This window comes from Gossypium hirsutum, chromosome A13, assembly GCF_007990345.1.
Source record: "Gossypium hirsutum isolate 1008001.06 chromosome A13, Gossypium_hirsutum_v2.1, whole genome shotgun sequence".
NCBI classification, from domain to species: Eukaryota; Viridiplantae; Streptophyta; class Magnoliopsida; order Malvales; family Malvaceae; genus Gossypium; species Gossypium hirsutum.
Window position 1 is genome coordinate 82122332 of NC_053436.1, and position 18464 is coordinate 82140795.

At 33.4% G+C, this 18464-nt stretch overlaps 1 protein-coding gene across 1 annotated transcript; it reads right to left on the reverse strand.

Annotated features, from left to right (window-relative positions):
• Positions 1 to 17078: 17078 nt before the first annotated feature.
• Positions 17079 to 18241, reverse strand: LOC107904786 (cytochrome c). Its single transcript, XM_016831277.2, has 3 exons — positions 18001 to 18241; positions 17786 to 17919; positions 17079 to 17397 (listed from the first exon to the last, which is right to left on the reverse strand). The coding sequence occupies exons 1-3, from the start codon at positions 18110 to 18112 to the stop codon at positions 17302 to 17304; spliced, it is 342 nt and encodes a 113-aa protein (XP_016686766.1). The 5' UTR covers positions 18113 to 18241; the 3' UTR covers positions 17079 to 17301.
• Positions 18242 to 18464: the final 223 nt, after the last annotated feature.

The window sequence follows — 18464 nt, forward strand, 5'->3', positions numbered from 1 at the left end:
TCCATTTTTCATCAAAAGGACATGAAACAACAACCATTTCCTTCATTTTAATTCATGATTGAATGCTCACAACACAACAAAAAATCAAAATATGCTTCATGAGTTAGGGTAGAATCAAGAAGAACTCATGAACATCAAGATAGAAGCAAACTACCATGAACTTACCTTGGATTTTTCTTCCCCAAGTGACCGAACATTCAAGAGCTCTTTTCCTCTCCTTTCTCTTCTACTTTCAGCTTTCATGAACAATAATGAACAAAAACCTTCCTTTTCTTCCTTTTTGTTATTCTATTACTAAACATTTTATGACATAAAATAACATATATTATTTGTGTCATACTTATGCCATAACTTCAATAAAAAAATTTGCACATGTTGTCTACCATTAACACCATGGCCGGCCACTACAATTAAAATGGGGAGTTTGACATGCAAATCCTCCTATTTTGCACTACTATTTATTAGGCCACTACATATTAGCCTATAGCATTTTCAAAAATTTTCACATAGGTCCTATTTCATAATTTCACTCACAAATGGCAGAATCAAAGCATAGGATTTTCACACATGCACTTTCACATGAAATAAACACATAATATAACATTTGATTATTTTTGGGATCGGTTTTGTGATCCCAAAACCACTTTCCAACTAGGGCCAAATTAGGGTTGTCACAGAGTTCTGGCTTGAGAATACTATTAGGGTGTTTGATGAGTTATCATGCACTCCTAAAGAATACATGAAGTGTGTTGTGTCCCTCCTGAGAGACTCGGCCTACTAGTGGTGGAACACCCTTATGTCGATGGTACCAAGGGAAAGAGTTAATTGGGAGTTCTTCCAAGAAGAATTCCGTAAGAAATATATTAGCCAAAGATTTATTGATCAGAAAAGGAAAGAATTCCTCGAGTTAAAGCAGGGCCGAATGACAGTAACGTAATATGAGCATGAATTCATGAGACTGAGCAAATACGCTTGAGAATATGTATCGATTGAGGCCATCATGTGCAAAAGATTTGAAGATGGATTAAACAAAGATATCCGGTTGATGGTAGGTGTACTTGAACTTAGAGAATTTGTTGTGCTTGTGGAGAGAGCTTGTAAAGCCGAGGAATTGGCTAAAGAGAAAAGAAAAGTAGAATTAGAGTTTTGAGATTCAAAGAAGAGACTAATGGGTCAATCATTTCAGTCCTCAACTAAGAAACCGAAAGAGTTTAATACCCAATCGAGTGTTTCAGCTGGGTTTTCAACTAGGAACCATTGGAAACAGTATTCAAGTCACAAGGCTTAGACTACTTCAATAGCAAGTGTGGGTAACGCTCGACCTAATAGACCTAAGTGCCAACATTGTGGCAGATGTCACCCCAGTGAATGCTGGATGAATAGTCGGGCATGTTTTAAGTGCAGTTCACATGACCATTTTATCAAAGATTGTCCTGAAATGGTTGAAAAGGAAAAATTTTAGAGTGCGAGGTCAGGCAACACTACTTCTAGAGGAAGACCACAGAAAAATCCAGGAAATGGAGCGAGTAACAATGGTGCACCTAGAGAACCAGCTGGGAGACCTGAGGGAATAGCACTTGCGAGGACTTACACCATTCGCGCTTGTGAAGAGGCTTCATCCCCTGATGTGATTACGAGTACTTTTTCTCTCTATGATACTTCTGTTGTTGCTTTGATTGATCCGAGATCTACCCATTCTTATGTATGTGTAAAACTAGCATCTAGTATGAATATGCCTGTCGAGTCTACAGACTTCATGATAAAAGTGTCAAACCCCCTAAGCAAGTATGTGATAGTTGAACAAGTATGTAGAAATTGCTCTTTAATGATTAGAGGTCATTATTTCCTGGCTAATCTTATGCTATTTCCATTTGATGAATTTGATGTAATTCTTGGTATGGACTGGTTGACCGCTCATGATGTGGTAGTGAATTTTGGAAGAAAGTTTATTGAGCTGAAATGTAAGAATGGTAATGTTCTTCGGGTTGAATCAGATGAAATAAATGGTATGCCTGTAGTGATTTCTTCCATGTTTGCTCAGAAATGTGTGAGAAAGGGGTATGAAGCTTACCTTGCCTTTGCATTTAACATGAAAGAGTCTGAATTAAAGATTGAATCTGTACCGGTAGTATGTGAGTATTCGGATGTGTTCCCGGAGGAATTTCCTGGGTTACCTCCTGTTAGGGAGGTAGAGTTTGGCATTGATTTAACTCCCGGTACTACGCCTATTTCGATTGCTCCATATAGGATGGGCCCAACAGAATTGAAGGAGTTGAAAGTTCAATTACAAGAGTTGACTAACAAGGGTTTTGCGCGGTCGAGCTTTTTGCCTTGGGGCGCTCCTGTACTATTCGTGAAAAAGAAGGATGGTTCGATGAGGCTGTGTATAGATGATGCTCAACAAGGTGACAGTAAAGAACAAGTATCATTTGCAAAGGATTGATGATCTATTTGATCAATTGAAGGGAGCCACGATATTTTCAAAGATAGACCTGAGGTCCAGCTACTGTCAATTGCGGGTTAAAGAGTCAGATGTGCCTAAGACTGCCTTCAGAATGAGGTATGGCCACTACGAATTCCTTGTTATGCCATTTGGGTTAATGAATGATCTTACCGTGTTTATGGATTTAATGAACCGAATATTTCGGCCATATTTGGACAAGTTTGTTGTAGTATTCATCGATGACATTCTGATCTATTCAAGTGATGAGGTAGAGCATGTTGAGCACTTGAGAACCGTTTTGTAGACTTTGAGGGAAAAAAGTTGTATGTCAAGTTTAGTAAAAGCAAATTTTGGCTTCGAGAAGTTGAATTCTTAGGACACATTATTTTGGGAGATGGTATTAGAGTTGACCGAATAAGATTTTGGCCATTGTTGATTGGAAACTGACTCAGTTTCGACATAAATGTGGCATGTATGTAACACCCCGTACCCGAGACCGTTGCCGGAGTCGGACACGAGGGGTTCATAGACCAAATTCGCTTACTATCGCAGTCCATTTTAAAATTTTCCAGGCAGTTGGCTAACTGCAACACTGTCACCTTAAAAATCATATCTTGAGTTTCACAACTCGAAAATCAGTTTCGTAATTTTTCCCTGAAACTAGACTCATATGCCCATCTACATAATTTTTTCTAGAATTTTTGGTTGGGCCAATTAGTACAGTTTATTAGTCAAAGTCTCCCATATTACAGGGATCGACTATACTGACCTTTGCGCATTACGACTTGGATATCTCCCTGCACAGAGCTTCAATACTGATGCCGTTTGTTTCTATAGAAACTAGACTCAGAGAGGAATCTATACATATATGGAATGACTCCTAATTATCTCTGGTTAATTTATAATGAATTTCCAAAGTCGGAACAGGGAATCCAGAAACCGTTCTGGCCCTGTCTCACGAGAACCTGAATATCTCTTAACATACTGTCCATATGATCATTTCGTTACTTTCCTATGAAAATAGATTCATCAAGGTTCGTTTACATAATTTATTAATTATTTAATTCCAATCCTACTATTTTTAGTGATTTTCCAAATCTACATCACTGCTGCTGCCAGCATCTGCCTTTAAGGTAGACTTTACCTATTTCATAGTTTCCATGATTCAACTAGCCCTTTTAGCATAAATAGCACAAATTATGATAGTGATTAACCATTCCATACCAAATGATTATAACATTATGCTCAAACATATATAAGCCATTTTCGCATGGCTATATACATTAACCAAAATATTCTTCCGCCACTAGTCTATTTTATACATGCCACAAGATAATCCGAAACATAGCAGTACCAAACAGTGGATAGTGATAGTGTGACTAGTTGCTGACGATCCCCGAGCCTGTAGCTTCGCAATGAGATCTATAAAACAGAGGAAACAGAGTAAACGGACTAAGCATTACAATGCTTAGTAAGTTTTAAGCAGTGTCAACAGATAACAATCAAATTATAACATAGTTGTTCGTATTTTTATTTCACTCTTCCTTCGGGCATACCATCCCTTTACCGAATATGCACATCTCATCATATACAATATGCAGATAAACTTTCACATAAAAGTGAGCTCATGTGACATAGATATATCGTATGATTTCACATCGCCTCTCACACTGATCCGATGTCACATAATCATAGGAATAGTCTCATAGATTGCTCTCGTATGCATCACATAACTACCTTATGATTTAGTGCAAATCAAGCTCACATATAAACTTGGAGTACATACCTGTTTAACCTTTCGCATTGAAGATATTTATAAGCAATTCTTATTACGAAGTCTTACCCGGACATAATCTCCACACGAAGTTATCGGGTCTTACCCGGACAAAATTCCCACACGTAGTCATCGGGTCTTTAGAGCTCGGATATAGTACGAGCACAAAGCTTACGGACATTAATCAGTGATAATATTCTCGCATAAAGCCTGCGGGTTTTAACCCGGATATAGTACTGACACAAATGCCCTTCGGGACTTATCACATTTATGCACTTTCACATCCATCACGTTGGCCACTCGGCCCTGTCACATATATACACTTTCACATTCATCACATTGGCCATTAGGCCTTATCACATATATACACTTTCACATTCATCACATCGGCCATTAGGCCTTATTACATATATACACTTTCACATTCATCACATCGGCTATTAGGCCTTATCACACATATACACTTTCACATTCATCACATCGGCCATTAGGCCTTATCACATATATACACTGTCTTGGCTGAATCTGCATCTATCATTTTCCAATATCACAATTTAGAATTCACGTATGGGTTTAATCAATAGCTTATGAGCAACTAGAACAAGCTTATCAAGGTTTACAACACAATCTCAAATTCAGCACAAGCTGTTTTTCCTGAGCAATAGTCACTAAATCATTTATAACTGGAGCTACAAAACTCCAAATCACTTTCCGTTAATTTTTCCTGAATACAGACTCGTATATCTTCCATCCATAAAATTTCCAGAATTTTAGGTTTGGCCAATCAATACCATATTTTTCTTAAAGTTTCCCCTGTTTCACTGTTTGACTAATCTGACCACTCTTCACTACGAATCAGATTTCTCATTTTACAGAATTCAAAATGTGTTGTATTTGATTTAATTTGAAACTAGACTCATTAAGGAGTCTAAGCATATAAATTTTATCTTATAACCATTTTTGTACAATTTATAATGATTTTCTAAAACGGAACAGAGGATTACAGTGTCATTCTGCACTGTCTCACACAACTTTAAATATCTCATTATCGGAAATAAATTTTCTTACACGGTTTCTTCTATAAGAAACTAGACTCATTAAGCTTTAATTTCATAATTTATTCAGCCTCCCATTCAACTCCAACAATTTATGGTGATTTTCTAAATTCATGTTACTGCTGCTGTCCTGAGCAGGTTTATCACAATTTTACTCTTCTGACATATCCTTTTAGCACTTCATAATATCATATCCATTTGGCAACATATAATATCAATAACTTACCTATACTTCATAATAGCCATTAGGCTATATGCATAAAAATTTACAATAGAGTTATGATTCTTTTAATATGTGCTTAACATATCATACTCAATCACATTATAGGCTTTAATACTTAAAACTTACCTCGATCGCTAATGTACGTCAATTCCGACTATTCGACCAATTTCTCTTTTTCCACGATCCGACTTTGTTTCCATAAGCTCTTGATGCTCAATCAACAATTTTTAACTTTAAATTTGCAAATAGCAATGTCATCACTTTACATAACAGAAATTAAATTTCATTACTTAAACTATCCACGACGATCACCTTCCGAGCACCTTAATTTTCTTTAAGCTAAACCACCTCATAGTATACATATACACATTCGGCTAATTATAAAACAAATCAGCACTCATAACCGAATCATTGACTAAAATCACATTCGGTAATATGCTTTTAAATAATTTCAATATTTATTAACATCTAAAACTAATTTGCTTGGGGTGCCATGAATTATTCAAATCGGCCGAATATCATTGAATCTCTAAAATCATGCTTATAACCACTTGGCCGAGTTTCACATTTCAAAGCCACATATATATATTATTCAAAGTATTTAACAACACTTAAAAATCCAAAACCATAAAACTCAATTCATATAACACCAAACTCAATGCTAAATCACCCTAGGCACATTCGGCACTAGCACAAGCACACACACATTTAACTTTTCTAAAATTCAACTTTAACAAGCTTCCTATGCTTCCATGATAAAAACCGAATGCTCATCTTACCACCAACATGCATATTTAATTATCTCAAGCCTCTCTTAATCAATTTTATTCATAATAGCATGAACTCAACAATCCATTACTCATACAAAACAACATAACCGAAAGTCTTACTCATTCCAAAAATTCAAATCTCAACTTGGTCACAAAAATAACTTGATATCTCACCAACACAACATCAACACCAAGCAAGAATGATGCATCCATGGCCGAGTGTCATTTCCATCACATAGCAAGATTTAAACCATGGGCTAGGTAGAACTCAAGCTAACAACTAAAACATGCATGCATCTCATGGAACATCATCAAACATACCTTAGCCTAGTTACATGCATGGCCGAACCTCTTCAATCTTTCTTCTTCCTTCCTCCTTAAAATTTTCGGCCAAGGATGAACCAAAGGATGAACACTTTTTTTTTGTTTTTCTTTCCTTCAACTCACGGCAAGGGGGGGGACAATACACATATCCTTTCTTTTTTTTTGTTTCTCATCCTACTAACACTAATATTTTATTGCCCATGCTCTTTATTTTATTGTTTCCTCCCATGATGCACCAACACAACATGTCTATGACATGTTTTGCCCATCACCCTTTGTCCATCCTAATGTCATGGCCGGCCACTACTAGATGGGGGGGAAATTGACATGCAAGTCCCCCCTTTTTCAACATGCACTAATAGGTCCTTATGTTTTGATCTATCACATTTCAAAAATGTCACACATAAGCCCTATTGACTAAATTCACATGAAATTTACTAAATCGAAGCTTAAAATTTTCACACATTTATTTTAGACAATAAATATCATGTTCAAATAATTTGGTTACTTGGTTTAGATGTCCCGAAACCGCTTTCCGACTAGGGTCAAATTAGGGGTGTCACAATGTACTTCTAGACTCATTTACGAGCTTGATTTATTCCGGGAATCGGCTAAACCTTAGCTCTGATACCAATAACTATAATACCCTCTAACCCCAAACCGTCACCAGAACAGGGTTACGAGGCATTACCGGACATATCAGACAACTTACGAATAATTCACAAATAAAATAACATTCATAGTATAATTTAATAACTAAGTCTCTATAATGAACTCTCGAAGTCTAAAACATGTATTAAAAGTGAAACGGGACTCGTTTAAGTACTCCGGAAAATTTCTTTTTATAAATTTCGACAGCATTTCTGCTTATTTATACATAAAACCCCTTGCAATTAAAACCATATTCATTTCAAACATAACCAATTCAACCAACTCATTTCACATACTCATTTTCTATTCTAAATATCTTCTAATCAAATTCAATCAATATAATATCAATTTAAATTTATCAATGTACTAATTTAAATTGAAATGGATAAACTTCTTTCATTATAATTCTTAAACTTGTAATACAAACATTTTTAACCATTTATATTCAAAACATAATAACCTTAATACACATCCTATGTATATGCCACATTACCAAAAGAAAATATGCATCACCAAAAGTTGCTGAAGTCGGGTCTGGCTTTGGATGCTGGTTCAATACTTGACTTCTACAACCTGCGCACGGAAACAACCATACGCTGAGTATACATATACTCAGTGGTATCACTATAATTCAATTTATAATTAAATACATTAAATCACACACATACTTTTACATTACAATTATCATCACTTAATGAACAATTCAATCTTTTTATGTTATCATTTGATTATATATATATACCATTCTTATTTCTGTATTTCAATTCTCACCTTTCACATATGTGATATCATTCAAATTTAGTTTTATCAGTAAATTTATTTTATTTCTCCCTATTAACTTGACTCGAACTCGGCGGATACACGGATTCCAACCAACACACCAGTATGGTACATTGTGCCTTAACGGTACACAGTACCTAAACAGTAATCAGTAACGGTAGTAGTAATAGTAACAGTAATAGTATTCAACACATAAAGTGTTGAATCTGTAACAGTAATGGTAACAGTATTCAACACACAAAGTATCGAATCGGTAACAGTAACGGTAACAGTAACAGTAGTCGGCACATAAATGCCTAATCAGTAAGCTGGTAAAAACCCGTACTCTTCCATATCCTATGGCATGCCAACTATATCCGACTAGCCCGACTAGTTAATAGGGTGTTTAATTCACTTTTCGGTACAATTTCCATCTCAATTCAATATCAAATATAATTCCCTATTTCAATCAGTTTTACAGTAGTGCAGTAATTCATTACTTCAGTAATTTCACAGTTCAATGCAGTACACATAACAATATTCAGTAACTTCACAATTCAATTCAGTATTCCAAACAATATTTAGTATTCCATAATTCAATTCAGTATCAGTCTCAATTTCAGTACCCAATCATAAATTTATCATTTTATTAAACACTTACCTTAAAATACTTACCACACATAATTAGTAAATTAAACACATAATAATGATAAAGTTTGAATTATAGTGATACAAACCAGAATTCTCTTCGGATTTAATCCTCGACGATCTTTTCTTTTCCTTTTTGGGCCGATGCTTCAGGCTCGATATTAGCTACAGACAATTAAAATAATTTCACAATCATTAACACAACACAATTTAATTGCTGAAATTTTTATCTAACTTTTACTTTAATTTCAAATTTAATCGTAACTAAACTTATATATTTTTCTTTCTCAATTCATACCTTTTTGGTACTCAATTTCTTGCCAAACTCACATTTAACTATTTAATTTTTATCATATTTTCATAATTTTGAATTTATTTTAATTTAATCCCTAAAACTCAAAACTTATAGCTTAGTTTACAATTCAATCCTTTGTTCAATTCCAATCAAAATTTCTATCAAATAAACCCCTAATTCCATCATTTGTTCAACATAAACGCTACTCAAAAATCTATTAACTTTCAAAATTAAAAGATAATGGCTTAATTGACTTACCTATTAAAACTTCAGACCTTAAGACCCTAGTTTTTCCTTTTATTTTTCTTTCTTTTCTTTTTCTCCTTTCCCTGCTATGTTTTCGAATAGCTATTCTGTTTCTTCTCTACTTTGTGTTGTTTCTTTATTTTATTTCATTTCTTTTATTCTTTTATTTTATTAACTTAATAATAATAATAATAATAATAAATATCTTATTTAATAACAAATATATATTACAATTGGACACACATATATTTTACACTTGCCTATTATTATCACCATCCAATTGTCCTTATTTTTATTTATTTTATATAATTTAATATTTTAATATAATAAAAATTAATTAAATAAATATATTACAAATGTATAAATATATGCATTACACTTGTATAATTTAATCACCATACATTTGTCTTTATTTTAATTTATTTTTAATAATAACAATAATCATAATTTAAAAATATAAATTATAATTTGATAGAATAATAATAATGATAAATAATAAATATCTATTTAATTAAATAAAAAGTAATTAAATAAATATCTTACAAATGTATGCATACTATTATTACATTTGTATATTTTTTTTATCATCATACACTTGGCTTTAATTTAATTTAATTCATAATATGATATTTATAATTAATTAATTTAATAATATATTTTATAATTAAATTATATATATTTACATAATTAAAATCTAAAAATATCTTAGATTTTAACATGTTTGCCACCTCAAATTATGCTAAATGGCTTAATTGTCATTTTAGCCCTTTTTACTTTTTTTAATCTATAATTAGACTTTCACTCTTTATTCAATTTAATATTGTTTCCTAGTTACTTTAAATTAAGCTAAATTCACTTAATTAAAGCATATTCAGACACACAACTAGACTCAAAAATATTCCTAATAAATATTTACGGACTCGGTTTACTAAGACGAGGGCCCGATAATGTACTTTTCTGATGCCCACAGATTTTGGGTCATTACAGTCTGTCAGTACACCCTGGTAGTACGAAAATGTACCACGACTTGAAACAAATATATTGGTGGAATGGTATGAAGAGAGATATTTTCGAGTTCGTTGCAAGTTGCCTAATTTGTCAACAAGTGAAAGCTAAGCACCAAGTGCCTTCAGGATTGCTACAACCTATCATGGTTCTTGAGTGGAAATGGGACCATATTACTATAGATTTTGTAATGGGCTTACCTTTAACACCGAGTAAGAAAGATGCGGTATGGGTCGTAGTTGATCGATTGACTAAGTCAACTCGTTTTATCTCGGTATGTACCGACTACTTACTCGATAAATTGGTTGAGTTGTATATTTCTGAAATAGTAAGGTTACATGGAGTGCCTTTATTGATCATATCAGATAGAGATCCGAGGTTCACTTTGCGATTTTGGGAGAAGTTGCAAGAGGCTTTAAGTACATAATTGAATTTTAGTACCGCTTTTCATCCGCAAATCGTCGGTCAGTCTGAGCGAGTAATTCAGATCCTTGAAGATATGTGGCGGTGTTGTGTCCTTGAGTTCCAAGGTAATTGGGAAAAGTATTTACCGTTGGTAGAATTTACCTACAACAACAGTTTTCAATCGATTTTGAAAATGGCGCCTTATGAGGCATTGTATGGGCGTAAGTTTCAAACACCTTTTTATTGGACCAAACTCAGAAAGAATCAGATTCATGGAGTTGATTTGGTTAAAAAAACTGAATAAAAGGTAAAAATGACTTGAACTTGTCTGAAAGCTACTCCGGATAGACAGAAATCGTACGCAGATTTGAAATTGAAAGAGATTGATTTTCAGGTCAGTGATAAAGTATTTTGAAAGTGTCCCCATGGAAAAAGATTTTGAGGTTTGGTAGGAAAGGCAAATTAAGCCCACGCTTTATTGGACCGTATGAGATTATTGAAAGAGTAGGGCTAGTTGCCTATCGATTAGCCTTACCATCCGAATTGGAAAAGATTCATGATGTGTTCCATGTGTCTATGTCTATGTTACGTCGATATCAATCAGATCCTTCGCATGTGATTTCAGCGAAAGAGGTCGTGATCCTACTAGATATGACTTATAGCGAAGAGCTGATTAAGATTTTGGCCCGAGAGGTCAAACAATTGAGAAACAAAAGTATTGCCCTTGTGAAAGTTTTATGGAAAAGACATGGAGTTGAAGAAGCTACATGGGAGATAGAGGAAAACATGAGGAACCAATACCCGAATCCTTTCACTGGTATGATTTTCAAGGACAAAAATCCCTAAGGGGGAGAATTGTAACATCCCGAATTAGGGCCTAGTCGGAATAGTAGTTTTGAGACCACAAATCTGAAATAGAAATAATTATTTTATGATTCTCATGAGGTGCATGATATGATTGCATGCTTGTGTGAAAGTTTCATGACGAAATTCTATGCATAAAATGTCCAATTGAACTTTAGGGACCAAATTGAATAAGATGTAAAACTTGTGTTCTAGAAGCTTTTAGCATGATATTGCTTTAGATTATAAATCAGAAAGTCCTAATTAGCAATTTAACCAATTTCTAAAAGTTTGGACAAAAATGGACATGTGTGGGAAAAAATTTAAACAAAAAACCCTAAGGGTATTTTGGTCATTTGGTAATTAAAAGAATAAAAAGGGAAAAATCAAAGCAAAAATATGCTCATCTTCTTCGTGCTTGGCCGAAACTCTCAAGACACAATAGCTAGGGTTTTGTTCAACTTTCAAGCTTGATTGTAAATGCTCCCAAGCCCCGTTTTAAATGTTCTTTACATTTTTGAAGTCCTCGTAGCTTGATTTACCTATTTCCACCCTTATTTTGAAGTAGGGCTCATGTATGAAAATTTACCCATGTGTGACATGCATGTATTTTGATGATTTATGGAGGAATATGAGAGTTTAGTGTGTGATAAACATCTTTTACTAGGTGATTTTTCATGAAAACACCTAAAAATGACCTTTTTGTAAAAGTTGTTAAAAATCTGATTTGAAAGAAAATGTGGGCTGATATGAGTGTGTTATAAGTTTGGCTAAGCTTGGGTATCAAAGAAAATGAACACATTTCATTTTACGAGCCTAGGGACTAAGTTGTAATTATGTGAAAGTTTAGGGGAAAAATTTTAATTTTTCCAAATTGTAATTTAAAAACTATTTTGAACAATGTGATGATTAAATGAGCTGAATTTTCTATTACAGATAAAGAAAAACGGAGTCCAGACCTAGACTGGGGAAAGAACAAGATTTTGGACTAGATTGTATAAATTATCCATATTTTGTACCGAGGTTCATGTGTAAATAATGTAATGGTATATCATGTTTTTAATATTTTGTTAATGTATGAGTTTATATGATCATTTATTATGTCTATATGATCATTTATTATGTCAAGTGTATGAATGATGTTGTAACCTATGTGCACAAGATTTTGAATGAATTCGATAGATACCAAGAAAAACCCCGTTTGAACCTTAGGAATAGTTTAGGATACAATGTGACATGTCACTAGGAACTATGTGGATATGAACTCATGAATATGTGTGTATATGTGATATGTGAATTCGGGTGCTGGTCTTGTACGTTCTACCGGTGGCTGGGTAGCCCGGCATGTGTTGCGGGTACCTGTCAGCTTGTGTGAGCAGACCCGTGATTAGCTCGTGAGCGAGCAATATGTGATTGTGATATGAGGTAGCATATGGCTATATTTGATTCACCAAGTGCAAGTTTTTCGTGTATCCAATAATATTCTGAGTGTTCAATGGGTAAACTTGTGAGTTAATCAAGAAGTAAATCAATGAAGAGAGAATATGACAGTGTGATTTGAGTTGGTACAGGTATGTATGATAAACTTATATGAGTGAGCTTGATAGGTGATGAATGTTTGGTAAGATTGAAAACGTGTAAGTTATGTTTACAAATTTGAGTTACATCTATAAATTCATGATAACACTTAAGTAAATCTATGTTATGTCATAAATGGTTATATATATATAATCATATTGTTATTTATTTGCATGTGAACTTACTAAGCTTTATGCTTACTCCCCTCTCTTTCTTACTTTCTTGTAGTATCGTCAAGCCAACTTGGGGATCGAAGGATGTCGGAGGCCTGATCACACTATCAACTGGACATTTAAGGTATAGTTAGTCTCAATATTTTGAGTATGGCATGTATAGGGGCTTGGTCTTTTTGTTATATGTCATATTGGTCTATTTAAATGTGTTGGCTTATGGAAATATTTGATTTACTTTGTATATGGCCATGTGATATGGTCCATATTGATCATTTGGGTTGTAACGCTAATCAATTATACATGCATGCAATGTTTTATTTTTGATGTGTTTGTTTGTGGACGAGATGTGTGATGAATGGTACATGTGCTACGTGAATGAATCATGGTTAATAAGTGTGCCCAATTTATAGTATGATTAGGTAATTTAAAAGTAGGATTAGCACGATGAATGAATATGAAATTGGTGTGGAATGCCATATGTAAGTATGATGTGTTGGATAAGTGACATGTTGTCATTACAAAGGCATGGAATAATCATGTTTATGAGTTTTCAAGTGACTAAATATACTAGGTTGCATGCCATCTTAGATGAACAAGCAAATGAGCATTTAAGGGCAACAAATGGCTAGGAAAATAGCCTAAAATTTGTCTACGTTGGCATGTGTCTAGGCTGTGTGTAATACACGGTCTGCCCCATGGGCATGTGGTTAGACCGTGTGTCCCCTGCACCCCAATTAATGCAAACAAAATGCCCAGTAGTAAACACACGAGCAGAGACACGACCGTGTGTCTCAGCCGTGTGACAGGCACAACCTTAGGACATGGGCGTGTGTCCAGGCCGTGTGAAGTCTGCACTTAATTTCGAGAATTTAATTCGCCACATGGCCTAAGCACACGGGCGTGTGACTTGGCCGTGTGACCCTAATTGCATGATGACATCATAGTCAGAGAGTTACACGGGCTAAGGACACAAGCATGTCCCAAGCCACACGAGCGTGTGTAACCACACGGCCTACCCACACGAGCGTATGACTCCCTAAGGTAGGAAATTTTTTCTAAGTTATCCTAAAATTTTCTAAAGTCTTAGGTTTAGTCCCGAACCAACTTTGATGTATGTTTTAGGCCTCGTAGGCCCTTATAAGGGACGATTTACATGAAATTGCAAAGTTTTAAAATTAAACGAAATTTTATGGCTTGATTACACATTAATACTTATGTTTTAGTTCGGTAATACCTCGAACCCTGTCCCGACGTCGGATACGAGAAGAGGTGTTACAATTTCAACATAAGATTATGTTGATTTAGGTGTTGTACGCATCAAGCCAATAAGTTATAAATACTCTTCATTAAAATTGGTTTTTAATCAAGAGCTAAATATTTCTCATCTTTGAATTTTTGTATGCGCGTATATATTCCAATTGCTCTACCACAACACACAAAGATGAGTGAATCCTCAAAGAAGTTGAGAATATATATTAATTATGAGTCTCCTTATATTATTATATTTTTTAAATGTATTGGAGATTCAATTATGACATGATTTGTAATTACTATTCTGATTCGATAGTTTTCCCAACATTAGGGGGAGAGTAATTTTAACTAAAAGTTCAATAAGGATAACTCATTTCAAGTTCCAAATATGAAAATTCTCATAAAAGAAAATAATAAATCTAGATGGTCATATAGTGGAGGTGGGCGCTCTAGAAGAAACCCAAGACATAACTAAAACTCCAGAAGAGATTCAAGTACCTGAAACTGAAGATTAAAATAGTGAAAATAAATAAATCTTGATATGTTATGTCAATTTGAGAAAATGTGGAACCGATAATAAAAATGGTCGACAATGGTTTTGCATGCAATATTATTGTTGAAATAATGAAATAAAAGGAGAATCTTGAATAAATCTATTGAGAAATATAGATATGGAATAGATTGTTCAAAATAGAAAGACGCAACTCAAGTACAATTAAATTTATGGAGTTTCTAGACTAGTAGTCTAAATATCTAAAGGTATAGATCCAGTTAGGGTACAAATGAAGTAGTTTTTGCAAAATCAGAATAAAAATATGAAGTTTTTCGCTAAGTCCTGGCATAGATTATGAAAAGATATAATGTTCTTTTATGGTGGATGGAATAACATTTAGATATACTATTAAACTGACAGTTCATAAAAGATTTAACTTGTGCCTAATGGTTGTTATTATAACCTTTTATGACTTACTATATAGTAAAGTTTATATTAAAATCCTTGAAGGATTTAGAATGCCAGAAGCATATTGAAATTCTCAAGAAATTATTTATTTATATGAATTGAAATAATTTGAACATATATGGTAAATTTGACTTAGTGAATAGCAGTTGAAGGAGGATTATAAAATGATCCAAAATACCTATTTTTGTTTTTATAAAAGAATCATGATTAAAATTTGCTATGATTATTGTTAAAACTCCTGAAGAGATCAAAATATATTTCCCCCAATTTTTCCCTCACTCATGACTTTCAAAAGAATGGTGATATAAATGCTTAGCAAATATATTCAAGTAATCATTTGAAAAGTTAGTATTTAAGATTAAATACGTAGAATATGAGATATTATGTGATGTTTTCATGAGGGGGAGTAAATATGCGATGTACTCTTTTTTCCTTAACCAAGGTTTTGTCCCATTGGGTTTTCTTGATAAAGGTTTTTAACGAGGCAATTTGTAATAGAAGATTATGTACTCTTTTTCCTTCATTAAGTTTTTTTTCCCCATAGGGTTTTTCCTAATAAGGTTTTAAGGAGGCATATTATCTACCAATGGACATCCAAGAGGGGTGTTATGAATATGCTATTAAGTGGATGTCCATTAAGATCAAGATAAATTTTGATGTACTTTAAATTCTAATAGTCATTAGAAGTAGATCTCTATTTTAAATTGATTTATTATGAATACGCTCTCTCTTTGCTCTCCAATTTTCTTTTTTCTTTTATTTTATAACAAAAATTATTTGTTATATTGTTAGTAGAGTTTTTAGACTCTACTAATAGGTTTAGGGGTTGATATATGTTCTATAGAGGTATAGTGAAATATTTTAAAAAAAAAGACATGTCAATTTTATAAGACTGTTTGTGAAATAATAATAATAATAAAACATTGTCAGTCTACTAAATACTAACCTTATATTGTTAGGGGAGTTTTTTAACTCCATAAGTAAGGTTTGGTACATGACACGTGTCTTTTTTAATTTTTTTAATGTTTACTTGGGACATATAGTAGCATGTGAAGTTTTTTTCTTTTTTTTTTTTGGTACAATTTTGATTCGAGCCCAAATTATTTCTCGAGATGAACATCCGACCAATAGGCAACAACTTGGGGTTCACTTGTGAAGTTTTTTAACTTCAAATGGCAAGACACCAAATAATTTTCGTTTATATATAAGGAAAATATTTGATACACTGTTAGCAAAGTCTCTACATGCAGAATTAAAAAGTTGACAAATATCCTATAGAATATAGTAAAATATTAAAAAATAAATATCTAAAAAAATAAACACATGTTAATTTTTTAAAAAATTGTTTGTGAAAAAAATTTATACCGTGAGTGTATTAATTACTCACTCTTGTATATTGTTTATTTTTCTTTTTTCACTTTTTAATATTAATTCATGTTTTAACATAAATATAAATTTAGTAATTATTTAACATAAATATAATTTTACGACTACATTAACTAAATAGTTTAATCCTAATTTCGAACATTAACCCTTTAATTTTAAAAACATTAATTTAATTTAAAACTTCATTAATTCTTTTTTAAGAAAAAGTTTATTAATTCTTTAACCAAATGTTGAAAATTCGAATAATAGACTTGTAGCAAATGGTAAATCAATGTAGAAGTTCGAGAATGAAAAAAAAAACACAATGAATTAGCATGCTGGTAAATCACCAGAAATTCAGGAAGTAATGAAAAAGCCTTAGATTTGCCAGAAATAGCGAACTCTTCTCAAGGGTAACAATTTGGCAGGAAGGGAAGGAATGCTCATTGTAGAAAGAGCATGCATGTCTACTTTATTATAAGAATCATTCCTCTAAAGGCTGCAAAATGGAATGGGAATTTTGTAAACCCATTTACGAAGCCGTAGATTCCTTCAAATAAGCAATGAGATCAGCACGTTCCTGTGGCTTCTTCAATCCAGGGAAAACCATTTTTGTTCCAGGGATGTACTGCACACAAAAATTTTGCCCATGTCAGTGATATATATTATTAGTAGCTGAATATAACCATGCTTAAAAAATCTATTTAACACAAAAGTCAATTTCTCAAGTGAACCCAAAACTTTTTCATAATCCCAAAAAAGGGAAGTGCTTGATGATGAGTAACAACAGGCTTGCCCAAATATATGAAAAAAATAAATTTTAAAAATGGAGTATACTACTATAGGATTCTCATCCATAGGTTTTCAATGTCAGTAATTCAAACTAGGCTATTACTTCACTCATCTATAACAAAGCAAGAATCAAATCGCACTCCTCCATCAAAAGTTAGACAGAATCCGGGTAATATATATGATAGAATAAAAAAGAGATTTGAAAGAAGTGAGTACAGCAATACCTTCTTGGGGTTGAGAAGGTAGTCATACAAAGTATTCTCCCCCCAAATGACAGCCATGCTCTTGTTTGCAGCGGAGTATGAATAACCAGGAGCGGTACCCGACTGCCTTCCGAACAGACCGTTCAGATTGGGTCCTGCCACATATTTAAGTAATCCAAATTTGGATGGCATCTCAATGATAATGAAAATGAAAGAAAAGAGGAGGCATGGGCAACCTTGTTTGTGACCGGCAGCTTTTTCGACGGTGTGGCACTGAGCACACTTGGTCTTGAAAATCTTCTCGCCGGACTTTGAGTCACCAGGCGGTGCTTGAGCAAAGGATGCCATCTTCGCTTCGTTTTTAGGTTACGTTGTTTGTTTCAGCAAACCTCAAAAGTGGTTATTTTGAGAATGTAATAATATTTGAAAGAGTTGCGTAACAATGCCAATGCAAATGGCAACCCCAACAACCCTTCCTTTTCTATGTGGCGCATTAGTAGCCGTTCCTTTAGAGCACCCGTTCTTTACTTTATTCTTCCTAAGAATATATCTATTTTTTTGTTAATTAGTTCATACCTCTCCCTACTCTTTCTAAATTTAGTTTCTCTAATTTTTTAGATTTGTAAATTCAAGGGTAAACTATTAAAATAATTATTTTTATTTACCTCAGGTTACATTTTAATTATTTATATTTAAAATA